The sequence below is a fragment of the Myxocyprinus asiaticus genome, chromosome 47 (genome assembly GCF_019703515.2).
Source record: "Myxocyprinus asiaticus isolate MX2 ecotype Aquarium Trade chromosome 47, UBuf_Myxa_2, whole genome shotgun sequence".
NCBI classification, from domain to species: domain Eukaryota; kingdom Metazoa; phylum Chordata; class Actinopteri; order Cypriniformes; family Catostomidae; genus Myxocyprinus; species Myxocyprinus asiaticus.
Window position 1 is genome coordinate 25,983,506 of NC_059390.1, and position 24,292 is coordinate 26,007,797.

General features: G+C 39.7%; 1 protein-coding gene across 1 annotated transcript in view; it reads right to left on the minus strand.

Annotated features, from left to right (window-relative positions):
- Positions 1–24,292, minus strand: part of LOC127436622 (sodium- and chloride-dependent GABA transporter 2-like) — a 61,869-nt gene that overhangs the window by 12,855 nt on the left and 24,722 nt on the right. Inside the window, exons 8-16 of the mRNA XM_051690870.1 lie at positions 23,513–23,642; positions 22,385–22,519; positions 4,909–5,012; positions 3,026–3,150; positions 2,525–2,637; positions 2,118–2,249; positions 1,880–1,982; positions 628–728; positions 386–532 (exon numbers count right to left, since the gene is read on the minus strand). Of these exons, the coding sequence (XP_051546830.1) occupies positions 386–532; positions 628–728; positions 1,880–1,982; positions 2,118–2,249; positions 2,525–2,637; positions 3,026–3,150; positions 4,909–5,012; positions 22,385–22,519; positions 23,513–23,642 (1,090 nt within the window). The remainder of the gene's footprint in view (positions 1–385; positions 533–627; positions 729–1,879; positions 1,983–2,117; positions 2,250–2,524; positions 2,638–3,025; positions 3,151–4,908; positions 5,013–22,384; positions 22,520–23,512; positions 23,643–24,292) is intronic.

Here is a 24,292-nt window from a genome sequence, read left to right on the forward strand (position 1 = left end):
TCATTCCCTCCATCAGGGAACGGAGGTTACGAAAGTAACCAGGATATTCAGTTGGTTCAAAATGCAGCAGATAGAATGCTGACTAAAACAAACAAATGGATGGATAGATGGATGGATGGCCAATGAATGGATAGATGATTCGTGGGTGGATGATTGGCGGATGGAAGGATGATAAGCTGACTGGCTGGATAGATGATTGGAGGATGGATGGATGGATGGATGATGGCAGATTGGTTGCTGAATGGATGGATTGCTGGATGGATGGATGGATGATTGCCAAATGGATTGGCAGCTTGGCGTATGGATTGCTGGATGGATGGATGGATGATTGGCAGATGGATGTATGGATGATTGGCAAATGGTTGGATGGATGGGATATTCTAACCTTTCTTAAAGAGATGAGCAGGAAGATTGGAATGCATATCATAGGAATAAGTGTTAGCAGAGGTGCAACTCCATAACTCCAGTCTGGCACAAATTCATCATCGGATGTCGCAGATTTACTACCCAAGAGGTTATACAACAGAGTGGCCTATGGAAGAGAGAGAGATAGACAGAAGTATGACAAGTGGGAACATTATGTCTGACTTTCTAGAATGCCTGTTCTTGGACAATATAATAACTCACTGCACAGACGAAGGGTGTAATGAAGAGCCAGCAATACTTAAGCACAGGAAATGGTGTGTATCCTATCATACCCTCGATGTTGTCATAGAAACGGCTGGCACCTGCAAACAGTAATTTGCATGACAATGTTGTTTATTTGTTGGCTTGTTTACTTGACTGCCAGTTTGAAAATGTATTGCATAGTCATTGCATTTTGTACACAGTACTGGTATTTTGTATGACAACATTTTAATTGCAGGATTTGTTTTCTTAAATATTCACTGGAACCAACTGTATTAATTTAAGAATACTGCCCTGCAAGGCCAACACACAGTAACTACACAAACTAAACTAAAAAATTAAAAAATAAAAAGGCGCTGATTTTTTAAATTGTCAATATGTGAATTATCTCAGAATTTGAGTATAGTTGAGCAAAAGCTTTTTGTCACAGGGCAGATCATAGGCTTAATGACGCAGTTTCGGTCACAACACAATTTTGACAAAATGTGTAGTTACTGTGTTTATTAATTACAATGTCACAGTGTAATTACATGAGTAAGTACATAGTAGTAGTAACTAGGAATTAAATGTATTTAAAGGCCCCATTAAATGTTTTGGCGTGGCCCATTTTCACTTATCGACCTATATCGTCCAATGTAGTCAAAACTTAATGAAACATGGTAAACTTCAACATGAAGACATTCAATTTTGTACACTTCTCTCCTAGGGGGTGCTATAACTAACCACCATAACTCCATAAACATTTTATCAAGGAAGTCTTCTTTGGTTTCAGCACTAACATTACCTAAAATATGGATTCGACAAATCAACAAAAATGGCTAACAGAAGCCAAGTACATTTCAGCCCCTAATAGTTTAAATTACGAATTAGTGACAGACAAGAAACTTTGTATCCACAACCTAGGTGTCTACAAGAAGCTTAATATCAGATTATGTGAAAATTTACCACAAGCAGGGCTTGTGCTCCCTATACACATATTACACAGTCTGCGTTGTGCACCAACTCCTTAGGGGGGCTCCATCTTGCCCTAGTGGGTCACTACAAACTTTTTCTCACACGTTCTACATTATTCAAGGACCCGATAGCAGTCGTGGAACTTAGATGATCACCTCGCAGCTTGCACCAAGTCAGATTATCACACCAAAATGTTTTTTCATATTTCAAGGAGCTGCCCATAATTTATGTAATACATGTCATCTATTGGTTTTCTGATGTATTTTAGGTTATGTGCTGGGAATGTTCTGTCGTTTACCGTAGACCCATGCAATAACAACAGTCTCAAAGCAAGCGATAAAGAGCAAGTTTGTTCCGCTGGGGCCATAAGTGTCCATTAAATTGAACAGATGGATTCCTCCCTGAAATATAAAACAGACACAATTAAGTCAATAAACAGATATCTCTTTACATCTATCTATCTATCTATCTGTCTGTCTGTCTCTCTGTCTGTTCTGATCAATTCTAATTTATTTAATCATTTTTTCTCTCTTTACCTTTGTGATGAATGGCAGACCCAGTAAGAAGCAGACAACAGCGATGGCCAAAACCAAAAGCTTTCGATGCTTCCATAGCTTTTCAGGAAACAGATCTGTGAGTGCTGTGGCTAAACTCTCCACACACACAAACTGAATAACACATAGAAATATGCATAATTTACTGAATTCTGATGAAAGACTCTTAACAAAATGTTATATACAGCACTTGCACTACCAATCCAATGTTTGGACACATGACTGAATTTATGTTTCTCATGAAAAACCTTAAACTTTCTTAAAAAACTTTTGATCTAAAGGCTAATGCTTAAAATGACTATGTATGAATTTCAGTAGTGTCTAACTTTTGACTGGTAATCTTTACAGTATGATACAGACATATACAGCAAGACATTGAATATATGTACCTGGCTGTCGAGACCCAGCAAGAGTACCATCAGAAAAAAGAGAAAAGACCAGATCTGGGGTCCAGTTAAAAGAGACAGAGCTCTGGGATACACTATGAATGCTAATCCAGGACCTGCAATCAAGTTTAAAACAAATCACCTTGTACTTTACACTAACATTCTTCTTCTTTTTATTACTGTAATGTTGCATCACCTTGATTTTAAATGCAAATTTAAAAAAAATTTTCTCAAGAAAAAAAAAAAAAAGAAAAAGAAAGAAAGAAATTACTTATTATACATTTATAAATTAAAGACATGATTTTATGTCCAGGGAAACATTCATACACAACCCTCAAAGGTTGGCCTGAGATGCTCTCTTGTGGTTGACAGCAACATTGCAAGTTATAATGATGGTCTAATGATGGTATGTGGTATGTATTTTGCAGCTCCAACTATATCATATCTAAAGAGCTTGTGTTGGTGAGATTATGTATTGAGATTAACTCTCATAATTATATTTACCTGATGATACAATCTCTTCCATGGGTAAACCCAGCTGATGAGACATAAACCCTAGAATGGAGAAAACCACAAACCCAGCAAAGATGCTGGTGGAGCTGTTCAGAACGCAGAGTGCTATACAGTCTCTGTGGATCACATAATGAAGACACAATCATAAATGACAAATTACAGATGAATGAGACGTGTGAGGAAGTAAAAAGAACAGTTCATCCCAAAATAAACATTCTGTCATCATTTATTCACAGTTATATTGTTTGAAACAAGAATGAATTTTTTTTCTGCAGTAGGAACATCAAGTGAGAATTAAAGAACTTTCACACTGCTCTCTTGCACACAGTGAAAGTAGACGGGGATCTGGGGCTGTCAAATACCATAAAAGTAGTCCATATGACTCATACATTATTTTCTAAGTCTTCTGAAGCTATATAATAGCTTTGACTAAAATCTCAGAAATTGCCCCAAGAGCAAATCTGCAGCACATGTTGGCTGGGTAGTAGTCCTTGAGTAGAATAAAGGCCAACAAAGGCCATCATACTCCTCAGAGGAAGTACACTGAGTTTGTTAAAAAGGGAGGTGCAGCACAAGGCATGGCACAGATGGAGGAAAGGTCAATCCTGGCACAAGGAAGTGACTTGTCAATGGTAGTTGACCTTGACCAGCAGCTAAAATTCCATTCTGATATCACCATAACCTCCTTGAGGCCGGTCATAGTGTTATGGTCGCCATCAGCTAGGGAAGTAATAATGATTTAACTTACTGTCCAATGGGAAGAGGGAATGGAGGCAGCCTATGAGAGGAAGAAGCTAAAATATGCTGATCTGGCCACCGAGTGCAGGGAGAATGGATGGAGGGCTGCCACTTACCCTGTGGAGGTTGGGTGACAAGGGTTTATTGGAACATCAATGCGGCACCTGCTGAAAAATATTAGTATCTTTGGATCAGCATTGAAGAAGTCTCTGAAGGAAATGGCAGAGGAGGCAGAAAAGGGGAGCTTCTGGCTATGGTTAAGAAGGAAGGATGAAAGGCGGGGTGTGCAGAAGTGAGAAAATAAGAATAGGGAACAATTGTGATGTGTGGTAAGGTAGCAAGTAGAAGAGGAAAGGGTGGGAAGGAATTATTTCTGCTGACCCACTTGGTCCTTATCCAGGGGTTTCTGGAGAGGGATTGTGTGGGGGAGTGAAACCAGGCCAAGCTAGGCACTGGAGGGGCGGCTGATGCAGTCTCGCGGCTTGCCTCTCAAGTTGCTCTCCTACTTAATCTGTTGGAGGATTGTTTTAAAGATAGGCACTAGATGGATGGTAGGCAGAGATTGGTAGCTTGTTTTTTCTAACAGAGTAGAGGCCTTGGACATAGGGTATGTCTGCTCATGGGGGGAGGGGGGGATACTGAACCCTGGTTGTATGGTATGTCTCGACGGGAAAGGAGAAATGTCTTGATGGGTAAGCAAGAAAGAGAGGCAATGGAAAGGATCCGGTGTCCATCTGCTGGGGGTGGCAGGGAGATGTCCCTGACTGCTGTTTCACCACCAGGAGATGTTCCGGGATTAATGGGGTGAAACATCTGTGATAGGTAGCTACTGGCTGATGACCCCATAGCTGGACAACTGAAGGCACCAGCGGAGGTGCGGCAGGCAGTAATGCCCAGCAGGTTTAGACATTTACTTGAGCATCTGAGTGTTGAAATTTTTGCTTGACAAAGGTGATGACCATTTACTTTCATTGTATGGAAAAGATCAGGTTGGGAATTCTGCTATTTAGGAAGAAATAAAGCCATATTGGTTACAAAAGCCATGAGGGTGAGTGAATGATGACACAGTTTTCATTTTTGGAGTATTTACAGCTAAATGGGTGGTGTGTATAACATTGATATAGGATGTTACAGACTTGTAGCAGTCATTGTTGTATTTGTTGTAACTGCCCAGCGCTGTAAGCACTCCTTGACACACAGCGTAAGAGAAAAACACCTGCGTGCCTGCATCATGCCACACCTGCAGAAAAAAAAATAGACGACGTAGGAAGAGTAAATAAGATGTTAAAGTAAATCACACTCAAACCTTGTCAAGAACATATGCGGGTCATATTTTATGTAAAAATCAAAAGAAACCATGAGATAATTAAGCTTATTTTATGACCATTAAGATCTGTTGCATTGTGACGTTATTTTCATGTCAACACATTTTCCCCTCAATGTTCATGATTATACAGTAAAAAAAAATCCATTAGTGGTGTTAGCTAAGGCAAGCATCACTTCTACTATTACAACAGCTTTTTCAGAAGTTTTTGTTTTGTTTTGTTTTGTTGCAAAACAACATGTGGTTCATTATGCATATTGCAGCAGTTCCTAAGTGAAAAGTCTACTGTGTGGTGCAAAACCAAATGAGGCTTTATAGCATCATGAAAAGTCATTTTGTGGTGCTTCTATGACACTTTTGGATCACGTGTCGACACATACCCTGTACTTCCCACAATATCCATTCGAAAGGAACCATGATCTCCCTAATGTCCTAAAAGGAATGCTCTGGGCTCTGCATTTATTTTTTTGTTTTTTGTTTTTTATTGTATTTTCTCCCCTTTTTCTCCCCAATTTGGTATGCCCAATTCCCAATGTGCTCTAGGTCATGCCCGTGGTGGTGTAGTGACTCGCCTTTTCTGGGTGGCGGAGGAAGAATCTCAGTTTCCTCCATGTCTGAGACAGTCAATCTGTGCATCTTATAACGTGGCTTGTTGAGCACATTACCGTGGAGACCTAGCGTGTGTGGAGGCTCATGCTATTTTCCGCGGCATCCACGTACAACTCACCATGCACCCCACCGAGAGTAAGAACCACATTATAGTGACCATGAGGAGGTTAACCCAATGTGACTCTACCCACCCTAGCAACCGGGCCAATTGGTTGCTTAGGAATCTTGACTGGAGTCACTCAGCACACCCTGGATTCAAACCGGTGACTCCAGATGTGGTAGTCAGCATCTTTACTTGCTGAGCTACCCAGGCCCCCAGGTTCTACAATTGTAATTTTTTATTTTACAAAAAGGAGACAGACTGTGACATTACACTCCCCCCCCCTTTAAAGTTGACTCCTAGCACCCAAAGATGGATGAGGAGGGTAGGGTGATGCAGAAGGTGAAACAGGATTCAAGGAGAACGATCAGGAGGCCTGGGGGGTGGCCACAGGGCAGGGACTGGGTCAGGAGGCCTGGGGAGCAGCCACAGGGCAGGGACTGGGTCAGGAGGCCTGGGGGGTGGCCACAGGGCAGGGACTGGATCATGAGGCAGAACCGAAGGAGGAGACTCTGGGGAAGTGGGCGGAGCTGAGGAACAGTCTGAGGGCAGAGCTAGGAGAGGCTCGACGAAGGCAGACAGAGCCATGGAAGGCTCTCAGGGCGGAGTCATGGGAGGCTCGAGGGGCAGAGCCAGGGAACATGGTGCCAAGGGTCAGGGTGGAGCCGAAGGTTCGGAGGACCGAGGCGGAGCTGGGGGATCTGAGGACACAGGCGGAGCCGGTGGGACTGAGGACTTAGGTGAAGCCATAGGGAAGGAGGTCCCCGGTGAAGCTGGAGGAGTGAAAAAGTGTAGCTGGAGGATTGAAGAGCCGAGGCAGAGCCAGGTGACCGACTGACCAAGGCGGAGCTGGAGGGACGAGGGACCCTGGAGAAGCCGATTGGCTGAAGGACCACGGTTGAGCCAAAGGGACATAGAGCTGAGGTGGGACAGAGGGAACGAAGGGCCAAGGTGGAGTCCAGGGCTCGGAGGGTCTAGGTGGAGTTGGAGGGTTTGAGGTTCCCCTTGACCATGGTTTCGCAGGGAGAGAAGGTCGAGCCGGTGACGTGGGAGAAACTGGTTGACCAGGAGGAGGAGGAGCAGCAAATCTCTTGAGTAGAGCCAGTGGAGGAGGAAGGGACAGGGCACTGGATGGAACAAGGGTGTCCATTATGCTGGCTGGAACCAGCAGAGGATGAAGGGTAATTAGGGTGGGAACTAGGGTGGGGAGCAAGTCCAGGTCTATTAACTTGGCAAGAGCTGGCTCAGTGGCAGTCAAGGCAACAGGTACTGGCTCTGGGACAGTCGAGGCAACAGGCACTGGCTCTGGGACGGTCGAGGCTACAGGAGTGGCCGCTGGCTCGTTGACCGTGGCAGGCATGGGTGCTGGCTCGTTGACCGTGGATGGCTTGGAAGGAGGAGCCATGGACAGCGTGGAGCAAGGAGGTGGCACTGCCAAAACCCACAATGTGAGGGGAGAAAGCTGGGAGAGGAGTAACTGTGGTAATGAAAAATAGTGAGGAGTGATGGATGTTCAGTGTGGCAAGGATATAATCCACAAGGGAGAGATTCTCCACCTCCGGCAGCGCTGTTGTTCGGTGATAGTTAAACCCATACCGTAAATGGACATGAGGTACATATCCGATATGGTGGTTGTTGCAGCAAGTTGGAAGAACTTGGTGGAATATTCCTAGAGGGGAAGATCCTGCCTGAACAGTTCCATGAAAACCCCTGTTAGCTCCATGCCAATGTATTGTGTTTGTCGGGGTCTGGCTTTCTTGGGAGAGGAGGATTAGTGGGATCACTGGAGTAGAGGAGGACGTTTAGAAGAGCAGGTAAGTGAATCAGTATTCTTTGTAGGTCAGTCCTTCTGTAACGTTGGGTACGTGGAGTGGAAGGGGGGAAAAGCAGGAGTAGATACATTAAGTCCTCTAATAATGAACGCTGGAGTCGAACAAACAGTAAAGCTTAACAATAGTAATCGCTGGAGTGGAACAAACTATAAAGCTTAACTTCACAAAATAACAACACAACGTATCACTTAAAGGACTGACCATAGATGAACAAAACTAGAGAGTATTTATACACAAGGAACTAAATGAGGGAATGGAATACAGGTGCGGATGATGAAGAACAGATGGAAGTGATGAGGGCAGTGAAACATGGGAGATGTAGTCCAGAGGAAAACTTAAAAATAACAGAGTCCTTGAAGAACACGAGGGAGACAGACTGTGACACTCTGACAGAGAGCTTTTTTTTATACTTGTTGAATACATCAGTAAATCAGTCCCAATGCAGAATACACTACTGGTCAAAAGTTTTGAAACACTTGACTGAAATGTTTCTCATGATCTTAAAAATCTTTTGATCTGAAGGCTTAAATGTTTGAAATTAGTTTTGTAGACAAAAATATAATTGTGCCACCATATTAATTTATTTAATTATAAAACTAAAATCTTATTAAAAAAAACATTTTTGAAATTGATGACTTGGACCAAATAATAAAGAAAAGCAGCCAATAAGTGCCCAACATAGATGGGAACTCCTTCAATACTGTTTAAAAAGCATCCCAGGGTGATACCTCAAGAAGTTGGTTGAGAAAATGTCAGGAGTACATGTCTGCAAATTCTAGGCAAAGGGTGACTACTTTGAAGATGCTAAAATATAACACAGTTTTGATTTATTTTGGATTTTGTTTAGTCACAACATAATTCCCATAGTTCCATTTATGTTATTCCATAGTTTTGATGACTTTACTATTATTCTAATATGTGCAAAAAAAAAACAAACAAAAAAACAATTATAATAAAGAATGTGTAAGTGTTTCAAAACATTTGACTGGTAGTGTGCATGCACATAGAAATGAAGAGGTGAGACTAAAATAATAATAATAATAATAATAATAATCATTAAAAAAAAAAATTTAATAAAAAATAATATTTTGATAAATGTCTAAATGTAAATCTAAAATTAGATAATCTAAAATTAAGTTACAACAGGAAATCAGACCACACAGTCTCTACAGCCATCTACTGGTTATTTTTGTTATGACATGATTTTCAAGTCATGTAATTGTTCTTTTTTTCCACCAGATGTCAGCAATCTGCACCCACTACATGACACATTCTCATATTTTTCTTCTTGTTTGAACTTATTGTAGGTTTTTACTGAAGTGAAGTTAACATAAATTTGCTTATTTGCATATGCAAATGAATTAATCAAGAAATTTACAGGTACATAAGCATAACAGAATAAAATTCCAAAAGAAATGTATAATTTAATTATTACTTAAGGGAAGAAGAAATGTTACAATTTCTTTAAAAAATAATAAAAAAGAAAAAAATAAGAAAGAAAGAAAGAAAGTTACACTTGTACAGTTTCCGGTAAAAATGGCCACAAGCAGCCAAGGTGTCAACCTTTATTAAACAGCCCAGGAGGTTAAATCAATTTTAACATTTTAGGTTAAATTAAACTTTTCACCACTTTGTTCCTTCACTAGTTCATTTTAAATAGTTCTGTGGTGTGACAAATTAATTTTTAAAAGTATAAATAGTCCATGTAGTCTCTAATTTAATATGAGGGTCATAAAGCTGCATACTGTACATAATAATTAAAATTAATGTTTTATTATTAAACAATTAGAAAAACGCTGTTTCAAATAGTTTTAGATGGAGTTGTATGCCAAACCACAGGACAACATTTATGCTTTCTCACAGTGGCTTCATTTAAATAAATGATACACCTCAGAGAAAGATCTATGGCTCAATAAAACTCAGAAAATTTAAATTAGAATGTACACGTATAAAACTGGAATGTTGACTTGAACAACTAAAAAAAGTTGTTGCACATTATCACATTTGTATATCGTGAGAGCCACATGACTGCATAAGACTAATCAAACTGTACAATTTTTTATGTTTCGCTTTATGCTTTTCTGTTTCTGGTATGTGTTTTCCAACCAAATTGACCCAGATTACTGTCTTTATACACCTTTCAGTTCTTATTATGCAAGATCCATTAGTGCATGTTATTCCAAAGAAGAAAAAAATATTCGTATTATCTATCTATTTATTTATTTATATCTGAAGGAAACTTTATAATTTGCTCAACTTCTGAAACTAGTTTTTGACTGAAACATCATTTTCAACTGACCTCACCAAACCGTCTAATTTTTTACCCCCTCCCCTCCATTCACATGCCATATAGTGATCACTTTTCACAATGCAATCAATTCCTGGTGGATATAATAAAGTTCCACCCTACATATTTCTGATGTCACTCAGAAATATGCCACATAATGGAGGCAAAATATTTTGCAAACACTGTTTCATGTTGACTTGAAACAAAACATTTTCGATTTATATCTTCATCAGTGTCTTGAAATACATGTTGACATGGATACTTTAATTCCTACATTTTCTAACAATTTCTTATTTTATGAGGTGCCGAAAAGGGCCCCAGAGCCACTTCCAACCATATCCATCCTAAATGAACCATGATCTCCCTAATGTCCTAAAGGAATGCTCTGGGTTCAATACAAGTTAAGCTCAATTGACGGCATTTGTTGCATAAAGTTGATTACTACCAAAATAATTTCTACTCATTTTCTTTAAAAAGAGCAAAAATCAAGGTTAGAGTTAGGCACTTACAATGGAAGTAAATGGTGACAGATTTTGGAGGCTTTAAAGGCTGAAATATATTCTGTATTTTTTTGTTGAAGCACTTAAAATATTATATACAAAAACAACATACATATATATATACACATTTGATCTGTCAAGTCTATCATACATTTTTCAGTGGGACCACAGTCCTGCTGTTCTTGGTGTGCATCGCGCACCTGGTGTCATGTAAATAGTAGACTGTTTCTGGCTTCTTCTTTTGTTTGTGGAAAAGTGATCATAAATATATGCAGACAACAGGAAGGAGACAAGCTTATGTTCTTCTGCTTATTTAAGACAACGTTCCGGCAAAATACCCGATCATCTCTGTTAACAAGGAAGTTACATTACCTGCCTTCTTGGTATCCTTCTGTGGACATTGTGCAAAAGTTATCGAGATTGTAGTGGCATTTTAGATGAAGTAAAAATATAGTATGGAACTTTACACAGACAAGGTTAGTAAGCGATTTTTTCACACTATAGACCATTTCAAGGACTATTCGCCAGAAAGTGACGTCTTTGTCCATTGAATGTTTCCTGATAGTCATCAAACTCAAAACAACAGCGGGAGGTGCTCCATTCATATGAATTTTTTTCTTTCTTTAAAAAAAATGTGGTAATCAACATTATGACAGAAATGCTTTCAATAGAGCTTATCTTGTATCAAATTAGGACCAACCTTTATGTTTTTTACGAGTCTCAGTCAGCAAGGAGCAGTAAGCCCAACTTCAGCTGCACAAGCAACAAACCACACTTACTGACAGCAGACAGAACAATATGAGGATATTCTTGCGCTCATACACAGCTATACAGAGCGCAACTCGGGGGCTAGGCCACATAAGGGCCAGGGTGGCACTGGTCCACCCAGACTGACGGCTGGTCCACCAAATCATAACTGCATGCAAAATAGCTCAAATGTTTGGCAATCCTAATATACCTGGTATAAATATAGTTAGAAAAATGTCCGGTAAAAGCCAACGCTCAACAGTAGTTAAGGGGTTACTGGCGAGCACTACTCCTTTTAATAATTAATCTGGACAGCGTACTCTTCTGCTGGCCAGGCTGCAGTGTGGTTCTGGCATCCATCAGTGTTCTGCCTTAGTGGATTTGCGTGCCAAAGGGAATTTCCTTGATACTGACCTAGTGACTCTATGGAAATTACCTACCATCACATTAGAAGAACCCATCGCTACCAGCACTCTCAGCAGCACACCACTGACCTTTGTTACCCACACCACCACTCTTCTTACACTGACTATCTCCAGTAATCACAAGGAAGAGGCTACCTTCTTGCTCATCAAGTCACCTTTTACTCCTGTGGTCCTAGGGCACCCGTGGCTGGTAAAATATAACCCATACATTGACTGGATAAAGAACTGTATTTTGGCTTGGAACCCTTTTTAGTTTGTCCCAATGTCTTGGTTCTGCCCTTTCTCCTGTTGTTTCTTGTTCTAAGTTGCAGGACATGGTTGTGGATTTAACCAGGGTTCCTGTGGCTTATCACGACCTGAGAGCAGTATTCAGCAAGACTTGGGCCCCATTGCTCCCTCCTCATCAACTGTACGACTGTGCCATCGACCTGCTCCCTGGCACTTCTCAGCCTAGAGGTCTGCTTTATTCACTCTGGGCTCCTCTCGGCTCCATGGATAAGCATATTAAGGAGTCTCTGGCAGCTGGTCTCCTTCGTCCTTTCCCATCCCCAGCCGGGGTGGGATTCTTCTTCGTGGAGAAGGACAGTTTGTTACACCACTGCATAGATTATCAGGGGCTTGACATCAAGTAAAGAATCGCTATCTTTTGCCCATGATATCTTCAGCTTTTAAACTCTTGCAGGGAGCAGCGTCTTTATGAAGTTGGACTTGCGCAATGCTTATAACCTAGTGCACATGAGGGAGGATGATGAGTGGAAGACGGCTTTTAATGGCCTTGCCAACACCCCAGTCATCTTCCAGGGGCTCGTTAATGATGTGCTTAGAGACGTGATCAATCAGTTCATATTCATTTACCTTGATGATATTTTTATCTTCTCCCAGAATGTCCAGGACCATATCTGGCATGTCAGGAGGGTGCTCCAGCAGCTGTTAGAGAATTGGCTCTTCATCAAGGTGGAGAAGTACGAGTTCCATGATCAGTCCGTTCCAGTTCTGTTCCTGGGATTCATCCTTTCATTTGAGGGGATCCAGATGGAAAGTGAGGGCCATTTCTGAGTGGCTAACCCAAGATTCCCACAAGGCCTTGCAGAGGTTTCTGGGGTTCGCTAACTTCTATAGACAAGTCTACAGAACGGATCTTAGACAAGTCTATAGATCGGATCTTACTTCCACCAAGACAGAGTTTTGTTACTCTGAGCAGGCCTAGTCTGCCTTCCAAAATTTAAAGAGGTGCTTCATTCTGGCACACATTCTCATTAACCCTGATCCGACCCATCAGTTTGTGGAGGAGGTTGATTCAGCGAGGTGGCCGTTCTGACGGTCCTTTCCCAGTGCTTATCCTTGGATGGGAAAATGCATCCCTGTGCTTTCATTTCCCATTGTCTACGGAACGGAACTACGATGCCGCCAAAAGGGAGTTATTGGCTGTCCAGTTGGTGTTGGGGGAAATGGCACCACTGGCTATTGCCTTTTGTGGTATGGACCGACCACAAGAACCTCAAATACATCCATGCTGCTAAATGCTTCATTTCTAGACAGGCTTGCTGGGCACTCTTCTTTGGGCAGTTTGATTTGATTATTTCTTACCGCCCTAGTTCCAAAAGAATCAAACCCAATGCGTTATCTTGTGTCTTTGAGTCAAGTCAAGTCAAATATTTGTATAGTGTTTTTTCAAAACAGGCATTGTTTCAAAGCAGTTGAATATAATGAATGAATATAATGCCAATATTAGTTATTTAAGATTAGATCTATTAGTGGTTAAAATTGGTAAATTAATTAAGTGTTGTGGGTCAATGATTAAACAAAATTATTTTGTATGAACTATACTGTAAGTTTTAGTCCTTGAAGTCATCCCAAATTAAAATACACGTAGATTCATTGTCCTTTGATTCTGGCCGATAAAGGCTTTTGTTAGTGGTTAATTCATATTCTGTGTAGTTTAAGAGAGTGTTGTCCCTTATTTGACCAAGTTGATATAGGTATCATTCAGTGAGGAGCATCGCAGTCTGGCTGGAAGCTTATGGCAGATAATTTTGCTGAACTCCATCCTGAGTCCGTGCTTCAGACACTGGCTCATAAACTCAAAATGTCTTTGAGTTTGCACCACTTCATCCTTTCTGAAGTCTGTCTTAGTAGACTGAAGTGAAGTCTGGCTGGCACATGCTGCAGTTGGTCATCACTCAGCGACACAGTGGGAATCGGACATCAGGCAGGACTGGAGATGGATCTGGCAGGCTCTGGTAACCTCGGGATATAATCCAGCAGTTTAGACAGGGAAAGAAATAGAATAAAATTAGCATAGATGCCATTCATTTTAAAGAATAAGAAGTGTTTTCGGTTCCAGCAGACCTAACTAAAGCAGCATAACTATGAATTGAGGGATAAATTAGATGTATGCCTGGCTGAATAGATATGTTTTTAGTCTAGACTTAAACTGAGGGAGTGTGTCTGAGTTCCAAAAACTGCTAGAAAGACTATTCCATAGTTTAGGAGACAAATATGAAAATGGTATCCCTACTTTTGTGGATTTTGATATTCTCTGTATTGTTAACAGGCCAGAGTTTTGTAATCATAGTAAGCGCAATGGATTATAGCGTGATAGAAGGTCACTTCAGTACTTTGGAGCTAGACCATTCAAGAATTTTGTAAGTAATTAACAGAATTTAAAATTAATACAAAACTTAACAGGTAGCCAATGTAACGTCGATAAAATGGGGCTGATACGATCATATTACTTGGTTCTAGTTAGCACTCGCGCTGCTGCATTTTGAACCAACTGAAGTTTATTTATTAAACCTGCAGGACATCCACCTAGTAATGCATTACAATAATTCTAGTCTTGAGGTCATGAACGCATGAATTAGTTTTTCAGCATCAGAAATAGATAGCATGTGTCGTAACTTAAAGGAGTGGTGGTGGTGTAGTGGACTAAAGCACTGAACTGGTAAGCGGAAGGTTGTTGGCTCAATCCTCACAACCACCACCATTGTGTCCTTGAGCAAGGCACTTAACTCCAGGTTGCTCCAGGGGGATTGTCCCTGTAATCAGGGCACTGTTAGTCACTTTGGATAAAAGCGTCTGCCAAATGCATAAATGTAAATATTTCTGAGGTGGAAGAAGGCAGTTCTACAAATATTGGAAATTTGTTTTTCAGAGGTTAGATTGCTATCAAATAAACACCTAAATATTTTGCTGTTGAAGTTGACATTACAGTACATCCATCAAGAGTCAGATTATATTTTAGTGTCTTATTTTTTAGAAGGAAATTTCAAGCCATCCACTCTTTGATATCATTTAATTTGGAAAATTGTGAAATTTCATTGGGTTTCAAAAAAATACAAAGTTAGGTATCGTCAGCATAACAGTGAAAACGAATTCTATGGTTCGTGATAATGTCTCCTAGGGGGAGCATACAGTAGTGGCCAAAAATATTGGCACCCTTGGTAAATATGCACAAAGTAAACAAATCTGCATTGTTTAGCCTTTTGATCTTTCATTTAAAAAATAAATAAATAAATAAATAAAAAAAAAAGAACCTTTAATTGAAGTAAAACAATTGAAACAATTGAGGGGAAATATCTTAACAAATAAATATTTTTCTCCAAAACACATTGGCCATAATTATTGGCACCCTTTTATTCAATACTTTTTGCAACCTCCCTTTGCCAAGATAACAGTTCTGAGTCTTCTCTTATAATGCCTAATGAGGTTGGAGAACACCTGGCAAGGGATCTGAGACCATTCATCCATACAAAATCTCTACAGATCCTTCAAATTCAGAGGTCTATGTTGGTGGACTCTCCTCTTCAGTTCACCCCACATATTTTCTATGGGGTTCAGGTCAGGGGACTGGGATGGCCATGGCAGAACCTTGATTTTGTGGTCAGTGAACCATTTTTGTGTTGATTTTGATGTTTGTGTTGGATCATTGTCCTGCTGGAAGATCCAACCAGGGCCCATTGTAAGCTTTCCGGCAGAGGAGGTCAGGTTTTTATTTTTTATCTGTTGGTATTTGATAGAGTACATGATGCCATGTATCCGAACAAGACGTCCAGGACCTCTGGTAGAAAAACACCCCCACAACATTCAAGATGCAGCACCACATTTAACTATGGGCATTGGGTATTTCATCTCTGTGTACGCCAATGCCATCTCTGGTGTTTGCTGCTAAAAAGCTCTTTTATTTGTTTCATCTGACCATAGAATCCAGTTGCATTTGAAGTTCCAGTAGTGTCTGGCAAACTGAAGATGCTTGAGTTTGTTGTTGGATGAGAGCAGAGGCTTTTTTTCCTGAAACCCTTCCAAACATCTTGTGGTGATGTAGATGGTCTGATTTTTTTTTATATTATTAGACTTTGACCCCAAGACCCAACTCATTTCTGCAATTCTCCAGCTGTGATCTTTGGAGATTATTTGGCCACTTGAACCATCCTCCTCACTGTGCATGAAGATAGTATAGACATACGTCCTTTTCCAAGCCAATTCTTAACATCTCCAGTTGATTGCAACTTCTTAATTATTGCCATGATGGTGGAAATGGGTATTTTCAATGCTTTGGCTATTTTCTTATAGCCACTTCCCATTTTGTGAAGCTCAACAACCTTTTGCCGCACACACACAAGAACTATATTCTTTAGTCTAACCCACTGTGATTGATGATTAAGGGAATCTGGCCTGTGTGTTACCTCATATTTATACCCCTGTGAAACAGGAAGTCTTTTTCATGTTCCTAGTCACCCAGGTGCACTTAAAAAAAAAGTAAAATATGAATGGGAATATACTTCAGATATATTTTACTCATAAGAATTTCTAGGGGATCAATAATTGTGGCCAACGTGTTTGAGAAAAAAATATTTAATAATGAAACATTTCCCCTCTTTCAATTGTTTTACTTCAATTAAAGGTTAGATTTTTGTGAATTTTGTTTATGAAAGATTAAAAGAATAAACAATGCACAAAAAAAATTCACAGCCTCCTTTGCTCATATTTACTAAGGGTGACAATATTTTTGGCCACTACTGTATATAGGGAGAAAAGCAGAGGCCCATAACTTATCACTGTGGCACTCCATACTTAACTTTAATTTGATCTGACAGATTCTCATTTACACAGACAAAGTGGTAGCGGCCAGAGAGATAGGACCTAAACCAAGCCTGTCCACCAATGCCAACATAATTCAAGCCTATCCAAGAGAATGTCATGATGTATGGTGTCGAAGGCAGCACTAAGATCTAAAAGCACTTGAAAAGAAATGCAGCCGCAATCAGATGACAAGAGCAAGTCATTTGTAACTCAGATAAGTGCAGTCTCTGTACTATGATGGGGCCTAAATACTGACTGAAATTCTTCATATATACCATTTCTCTGTAAAAATGAACATAGTTGGGAGGACACTACATTTTCTAGTATTATCGACATAAATGGGATATTTGAAATCATTCTAGAATTAGCCAATTCTCCTGGATCAAGCTGTGGTTTCTTGATAAGCGGTTTGATAACTGCCAGTTTAAAGTTTCTTAGGACAAGCCCTAAGGATAATGAGGAGTTAATAATATTAAAAAGAGGTTCTGAGATTACCGCCATAGAAACACCTCTTTTAGGAATTTAGTCGGTATTGGATATAACATACATGTTGTTGATTTTAATGTTTTGATCGTATTTGTTAGCTGTTCCTGACTTATAACAGTGAAGGATTGAAGTTACTTGTAGGGAATAATTTTAGTCTTCTGGGGTGCTGTAACAGATGGATGCATAATTAAATTTTTGTTTCTGATGATTTCAATTTTATCAGTAAAGAAATTCATAAAGTCATTATTACTATGCTGCGATGAAATATCTGGTTCAATAGAAATTTTATTTCTAACCAATTTAACTACAGTACTGAATAAACACCTAGGATTTTTGTGGTTATTTTCTATGAGTTTGCTCAAATATGCAGACCTGGCAGTTTTTAGAGCCTGTCCGTAGTTAGAGACACTATCCTTCCATGCACCGTGAAATACCTCTAATTTTGTATTCTTCCAATTACGCTCCATTTTCTGAGCTGCTCTCTTAATAGCATGGGTGTGATAATTGTACCATGGTGCAGGATTTTTCTCTTTAACTTTCTTTAATCGAAGGGGGGCGACACTATCTAGAGTGCTAGAGAAGTGTGTATCCATATTTTCTGTGACAACATAAAGTTCTTCTGAACTTTTTGGCATACTGAGTATTTGAGACAAGTCTGGAAGATTATTAGTGAAGCTATCTTTAGTAGTTGAACAAATAGTTCTACCTGAATGATAACATTGCATAGATTGAGTTACCTTTGCTAAGCGCAGCATACAAGAGACGAGTTAATGATCTGAGATATCATCGCTCCGAGGCAGAATTTCTATATTATCAACATCAATTCCATATGACAAAATTAGACTTAGCGTATGATTTTAGCGATGGGATGGACCCGTCACATTTTGTCTAACCCCAACAGAGTTGAGAATATCGCTAAGTGCTAATTCCAGTGTATCATTTTTGTTATCTATGTGAACGTTTAAGTCACCGACGATTAAAGCTCTATCCACAGCAACCACTAGATCTGACAGAAAATCAGCATCTCAATTCAGTTCTCAAAGGAATTCAGAATTTGGCCCTGGTGGTCTAAATACTGTTGCAAGAACAAAAGACAAAGACTTTTGATTTATATCTGACGATGTCACATTAGTCATTATCAGTTCAAAAGAATTAAACTTATATCCAGACCTTTGAGTAACACTGAAAATATCAGCACCTCCTCCTCGACCTTTCAGATGAGGCTAATGTTTATAGCAATAACCTGATGGAGTAGACTCATTTAAACTAATATATTTATCTGTTTTAATTCAGGTTTCAGTCAAACAGAGTGGATCCAAACTATTATCTGTAGTAATTAAATTTACAATTAGTGATTTGGATGAAAGTGATCTAATGTATAGTAGCCCTACCTTTATATGAAGTTTATCTTCAGTCCCCCCCCCCCAAGTTTGACATCAATCACATTTTTCTAAATGACTTAATTATGGTTTTGTGTTTGGTAGTTCGGGGAACAGACACAGTCTCTATGTGGCATTTAGTTGATTCATTCTCTGTGTGTTGTAGTTTATGTGACCTGTGTGATGTCTCAAGGCAGCTAGCAGATGTTCGGATCAGCCAGTTTGTCTGCTTCCTGACCTGGGCCCTAGTTAGTCAAATATTATCACTATTAAGACTATGAGCCATATTACTAGAGAGAAGAGAGGCACCTTCCTTGGAGGGGTGGAGTCTGTCTCTCTTTTGCAGGTCAGGTCTACTCCAAAAACTCTTCCAATTGTTTATGAATCCTATGCTGATCTCCGGACACCACTCAGATATCCAGCCATTCAGTGACACTAATCTACTATAAACCTAGTCACCATGACGAGCAGGGAGGGGGCCAGAGCATATTACAGTGTCTGACATCGTTTTTGTTCACACACCTCTTTAACATTATCTTTAGTGATCTCCAACTGGCTAAGCCAGACATCATTAGTACCGACATGAATAACAATCTTAGAAAATCTACGTTTAGCATTAGCCAGCACTTGAAAATTTGATCTGATGTCAGATGCTCTTTCACCCGAAATGCATTTAACAATAGATGCTGGGGTCTCCATTTCCACATTCCTTACAATAGAGTCACCAATAACAAGGGTGCTTTCAACATGATTCTCAGTGGGTTCATTACTGAGTGGGGAGAATCAACTGGAAATCCTAACAGGAATGGGAGAGTGGTGTCACTTTACTCTACGAGTATGCTGCCGAGACATCACCCAAACGCCCTGCTGCGGGGACTTGCTGTACTACCCACATCCGAAACAGTATCTACCGACTTGTCTTACTCACTGACCTCCACTAGCATTCAGATGCGTGTCTCTAACTCATTAACCTTCTCTGTCAGCCTGACTAATTTATAACATATGAATTCCTCACTGTTGATGGAAGAAGCTATAGTAAACGTGACATGTAATGCACTAAGCGATAATATGAGAAGATACCATGACTCACCGCAATTGTTTGTTGTTGTTGTGGTATTTTTTGATCAGCGGGGGTTTGAGATCGTTGTGAATCCCTCATGTAATTGTTGTTGTTGTAGTGGTTCCTGATCACCAGTGGTTAGAGTTCGACATGATGATCTATGTAAAAAATGCACACGGTAAAGCACGTAGTTTAATTGCATTAAAAGTGGAAAGGCTGGTGTGCACAATAAAAAGCACTTGGTTGTATTGCGTTAAAATTTTAAAAGCAGAAAAACAATGTGGGAAAAAAATGGGAGAGATTAAAGATTAAATGCTGAAAATAGAAAGATAAGCAGGCTAGCAGGCTACAAATACGAGCGCTAGCAGCAACAGGAACAGGAAACAGCATCACCAACTTGATTTGACAATCATGATGCCTCGGTTTCCCCAGAAACTGTTACACCATAAAGGTGTGTTACACGTTAACAAGATGATGGCGGCAGTGACTTGGAAAATCAAGTCCAAAGTCTGCAATGCTTTGCGCAGTGTCACTATCCCTGTGGATTGCCCAGAGGGTCTTTTGTTTGTTCCATGGCCGGTCTGTACAGACATCTTTCAGTGGGGTTGGACAGAGGTTCTGGTGGGCTTCGCCTGCATGGAACGTCCGTCAGTTCATTTCAGCTTGTTCCAGGTAGAGGGGCAGAGGGTTCCAATACCTGGTGGACTGGGAGGGCTATGGTCCCAAGGAGAGGTGCTGGATCCCGGCCCAGGGCATTCTCGATCACTCTCTCATAGATGAGTTCCATCAACATCTTCTGAGGACGCCAGGAGTCGTCCTTGAGGGGGCGGGGGTACTGTCACGGTCCTGGTTAGTCAATAATTTTTCATCCTGTGTGTCTGTTGTGTTTTGCCCTTACCCTTGTGTGTTTAAAGGGTTTGGGTCCTTCCTATAGAACTGATACATAAATAGTATAAAATGAAATTACTTTAATTTCATATTGACATCCTCTTTACAGTCGTCATGCATTCTGCATGTGCGCATTTGCCATTTGCAATTTCATTTGTAATGATTGAAAATGTTAACATTGGCTATATCAAGACAATATTAAACAAAACTTATCGGGGAAATGAAAACATGTATGAGAAAAAAAATCAATCTAGTACATCCGAGTGACAGATGAATATTTGTAGAGCAACATCTGTGTGTGATCTGGCAACTCCCAGTAGCGGAAAAAAAGAAAAAAAAATTCAGACAGTACAATGATTCAGAACACAGATGAGACTGATGGGAGAAACAAGCCCTCTCATTTTAAATAATAAATGTAAATATTATGTAACATTACATTAGCTCCAAGGACCAAAACTTAGTGAGCTGCCTCGCTGTCTCCTGCCTACATAGGCAGCTGTGCTTTATGGCAGCAGCTTATCTAAAATGGAGCCTAATAAGAGACTGATTTGGAACGCTCTACATAGGCGGCGCATCATTCAAAAGCTCTCCTCACTCGCAGCACACGGGAGACTCGACTCGCGACTGATTTTAATACAGGTGACGCGAGAGAAACGGTGCGATCCTGTATTTATGCTAATGAGCATAAATACACACAGTACACATACATTCTGGGTAAAATAGTTGGTTTTGCAACATTTAAACTGATATTTATCAATATTTTTCAGTATTTAACGGATTATAAGTATATTTATAATCCAAATTTCTCCCTTCATCCGACATATTGGATGTATTTTTCTGTCAAGCTCATCACGGTGCATTCTGGGATTGCTTACCCAGGGACGCATACATAAGTTGCTACCTTAGAATTTGGCCAAAATTAGATATTTTAAAAAGCAGCATAATTAAGATACTTACCTTATAAAATGCTGCCTCCAAAGGACGCTCACTAAGTTTTGGAACAGACCCAATAAGTCAGCAAAAGAGAGAGTGTATCATCTAAATTCAATACTTGATCATCAGTGAAGTAACCAACACCTGTGCACCGCAGGAGGACTGAAAAGTGTCTAGTATAATAACTACCTATTTTATTGCATCTTATCTTTAACAATATTGTGCAGTGTTCTATTCTGTGGCCATTTCATTTTATAATCACATTACTATGTCCAATTATTAAGGTAAATTATGAATGATAAGCTTAATTGTTTGAAAAACAACTAGTTATTGTAATTTTATCAGTAATTGTGCAACTATGACACAAAACGTCTAAGGAAAGAGGTATGCTTCATAATATCCAAGATAAAATTAGAAACTAGGCTCAGAATAGAGGTCCACCTTGTTTTACCAAGGTCCACCAACTTGGGAATTTCTGGCCTCACCACTATTTTTCAAACTATGTTTAAGTTGACACAGCTGACACAGCTAAAACACTGTTTATGACGCAGCGCAAACAAAGTGAGACGCTCCAAAAATGTCCATTCTGACGCATATGTACATTGATGTGTCCTTAGAAAAGCCCTTATATGAGTTTACCATAGACAGATTGATGAATTCAGTCACAAATTTATTGCTGTGGACTGTAGGCCAATGAGAGGCTGATGTTCATTGATTATAAATAAACAATATATTGCCCTCTAAAGCCAGTTTTTGTATTGCCTAAACAATGCCTTACTCTTTAGCCACAATAATAATTAAGTAATGTATTTTCAATATCTGAATTATTATACAGCTGTAAATATTTATATATTAGTATTTATAATGACTTAATCATTATATATTCAATTTATTTTTATTTTCTCAGCATAGACGTATGTATGTATGTCCAGCACCACACATTTCCTCTGTTTCACTCACGTCAGGGTTGGAGAGTTTTCTGATATCAGGATACAGGTAATAAGCAATGCCAGTTCCAGCTCCCGGCAGACTCACTCCTCTGATGAACAGGATAAGCAGCATTAAATATGGAAATGTAGCTGTGAAGTACACAACCTGCAAAACATTGACACGAAGCACACACACATACCCAATTAAAAGACATGACACCTTAAAATATATTCACTTACAATCTTCTAGTGATCTCCCTGCAGTCAAAGTCACCCTTAAAACATGTCTGAATGTCATAGCAAAATGTCAAAAGTAGCATTTGCAAACAAATGCTGCTAGACCTTTTCTCAAAACTTACAAGTGTAACGTATACTCAGACTTGAGGATGATGTTTGAACCCAAGCAGGTATTTATTGACACACAAACAAAGACAGCAGGTAAGTAATGGCGTGACAGTACTGGGTTGCAGTGGTGATAGTTTACGTGATGACGACTAATGCTGATAGAGATGGTGACTTTCCTTGTGGTGGAGGGTTTGCAACAACGAAGCTTGCATTGAGGAGATGGGCAATGGAGTCGCTGGAGAGGAAACATATGGAGTAGAAGAGTCGCTGGAGAGGAGAGGAATCGTGATGGCATTTAACGCTGGAGATACAGGTAAGTGAGTCTGTACACGAAGTTGAGACAAGACACAGAATGGAAGGGGAGTGAGTTTTATATAGAGGGGTTGATTGATGCAATGATTGGAGGCAGGTGTGGGTGATCAGTACTCAGGAGAGTGAGCGGGTTGAGTGAAATTGGTAGGTGGGTCAGAAGGATCCATGACAACAAGCTTGTAAATGTAGTTGGTTATGTAATGCAAATGTTAAAATGTATTGCCTTACAAGTCATGTTCTTTAGTAAATGTGTTTAGATGTTATAAGAAAGAATTGTGTGAGGAACAGAGTGAAAAGTAAGTATTTATGAACTTTAAAGCTGCCGTCTGACTTGTGATTTGTGTGAAAGAGAATAAAAGTAATTGTTGTTGTAGCGCCTCTAGTGTACATTTCACCAGGAAACTGCCACAAAACATACGAGCCACGTAAAAAATCATTTTGCTAAAATGTAGGTACAGTAATATGATTCTGTGAGACCAGGTTGGCATGACTGTACACTAACCTTGCCCGTGGTCTTGACCCCTTTGAAGATGCAGAAATAACAGATGACCCAGGCCAACAGAAGACACATGGCAAGATCAGAGTTCACACTCTCCAGACCACCACTGTTCGATACCCGCAACATACGATGACTGTGGATTATAAACAACACATTTTCATGACTTTTCATTGACATTTCAGTTTAGTGCACATCAAAGACTTGAAGTTTTAGGTCTCTTTTAAGAATAATGCAGAAAGGCATAAGCACAATACGAAAATAGCCCATAAACACAAATATATCCACAGTAGATACAGATGTTCCTTTTCTGTGATTTACTTTTGTGGGTTTTAGTTTAGAAAACTGCATGAACTATAAACTTGTTGTTCTCACTGATTTCTCTGGCTCTGTGGTTCAGACCAGATTTCCTAACATCCCTTGTCTACATGATGATTAAAGGTCTCCGTCTCGCAGATGTTGGATGTTTTTCATGTTTTCCCACCCTTTGTAAGTGTAAGGGTTATCTGATTTAAAATCCAGGATTTAGGATGAACGTATGAACGTTACAAAGTTATGTGAGTTCTTAAGATATTACCAGATAGTTTTGACTGACACCAAAGCAAGTTCCATTAGTGGGAATGAAAGAATGTAGTTGATTGCGATTCTTATAACTTATATATCATAAAGGCCTATTATAAATAAAGGTATTACATTCCTTTTAAAGTAATGCTAAAAGGTAGTTTAAGATTAAATGTAGTAATCTACAAGACAATCTTAAAATCATGGGGATTGCCAAAGTGTTCT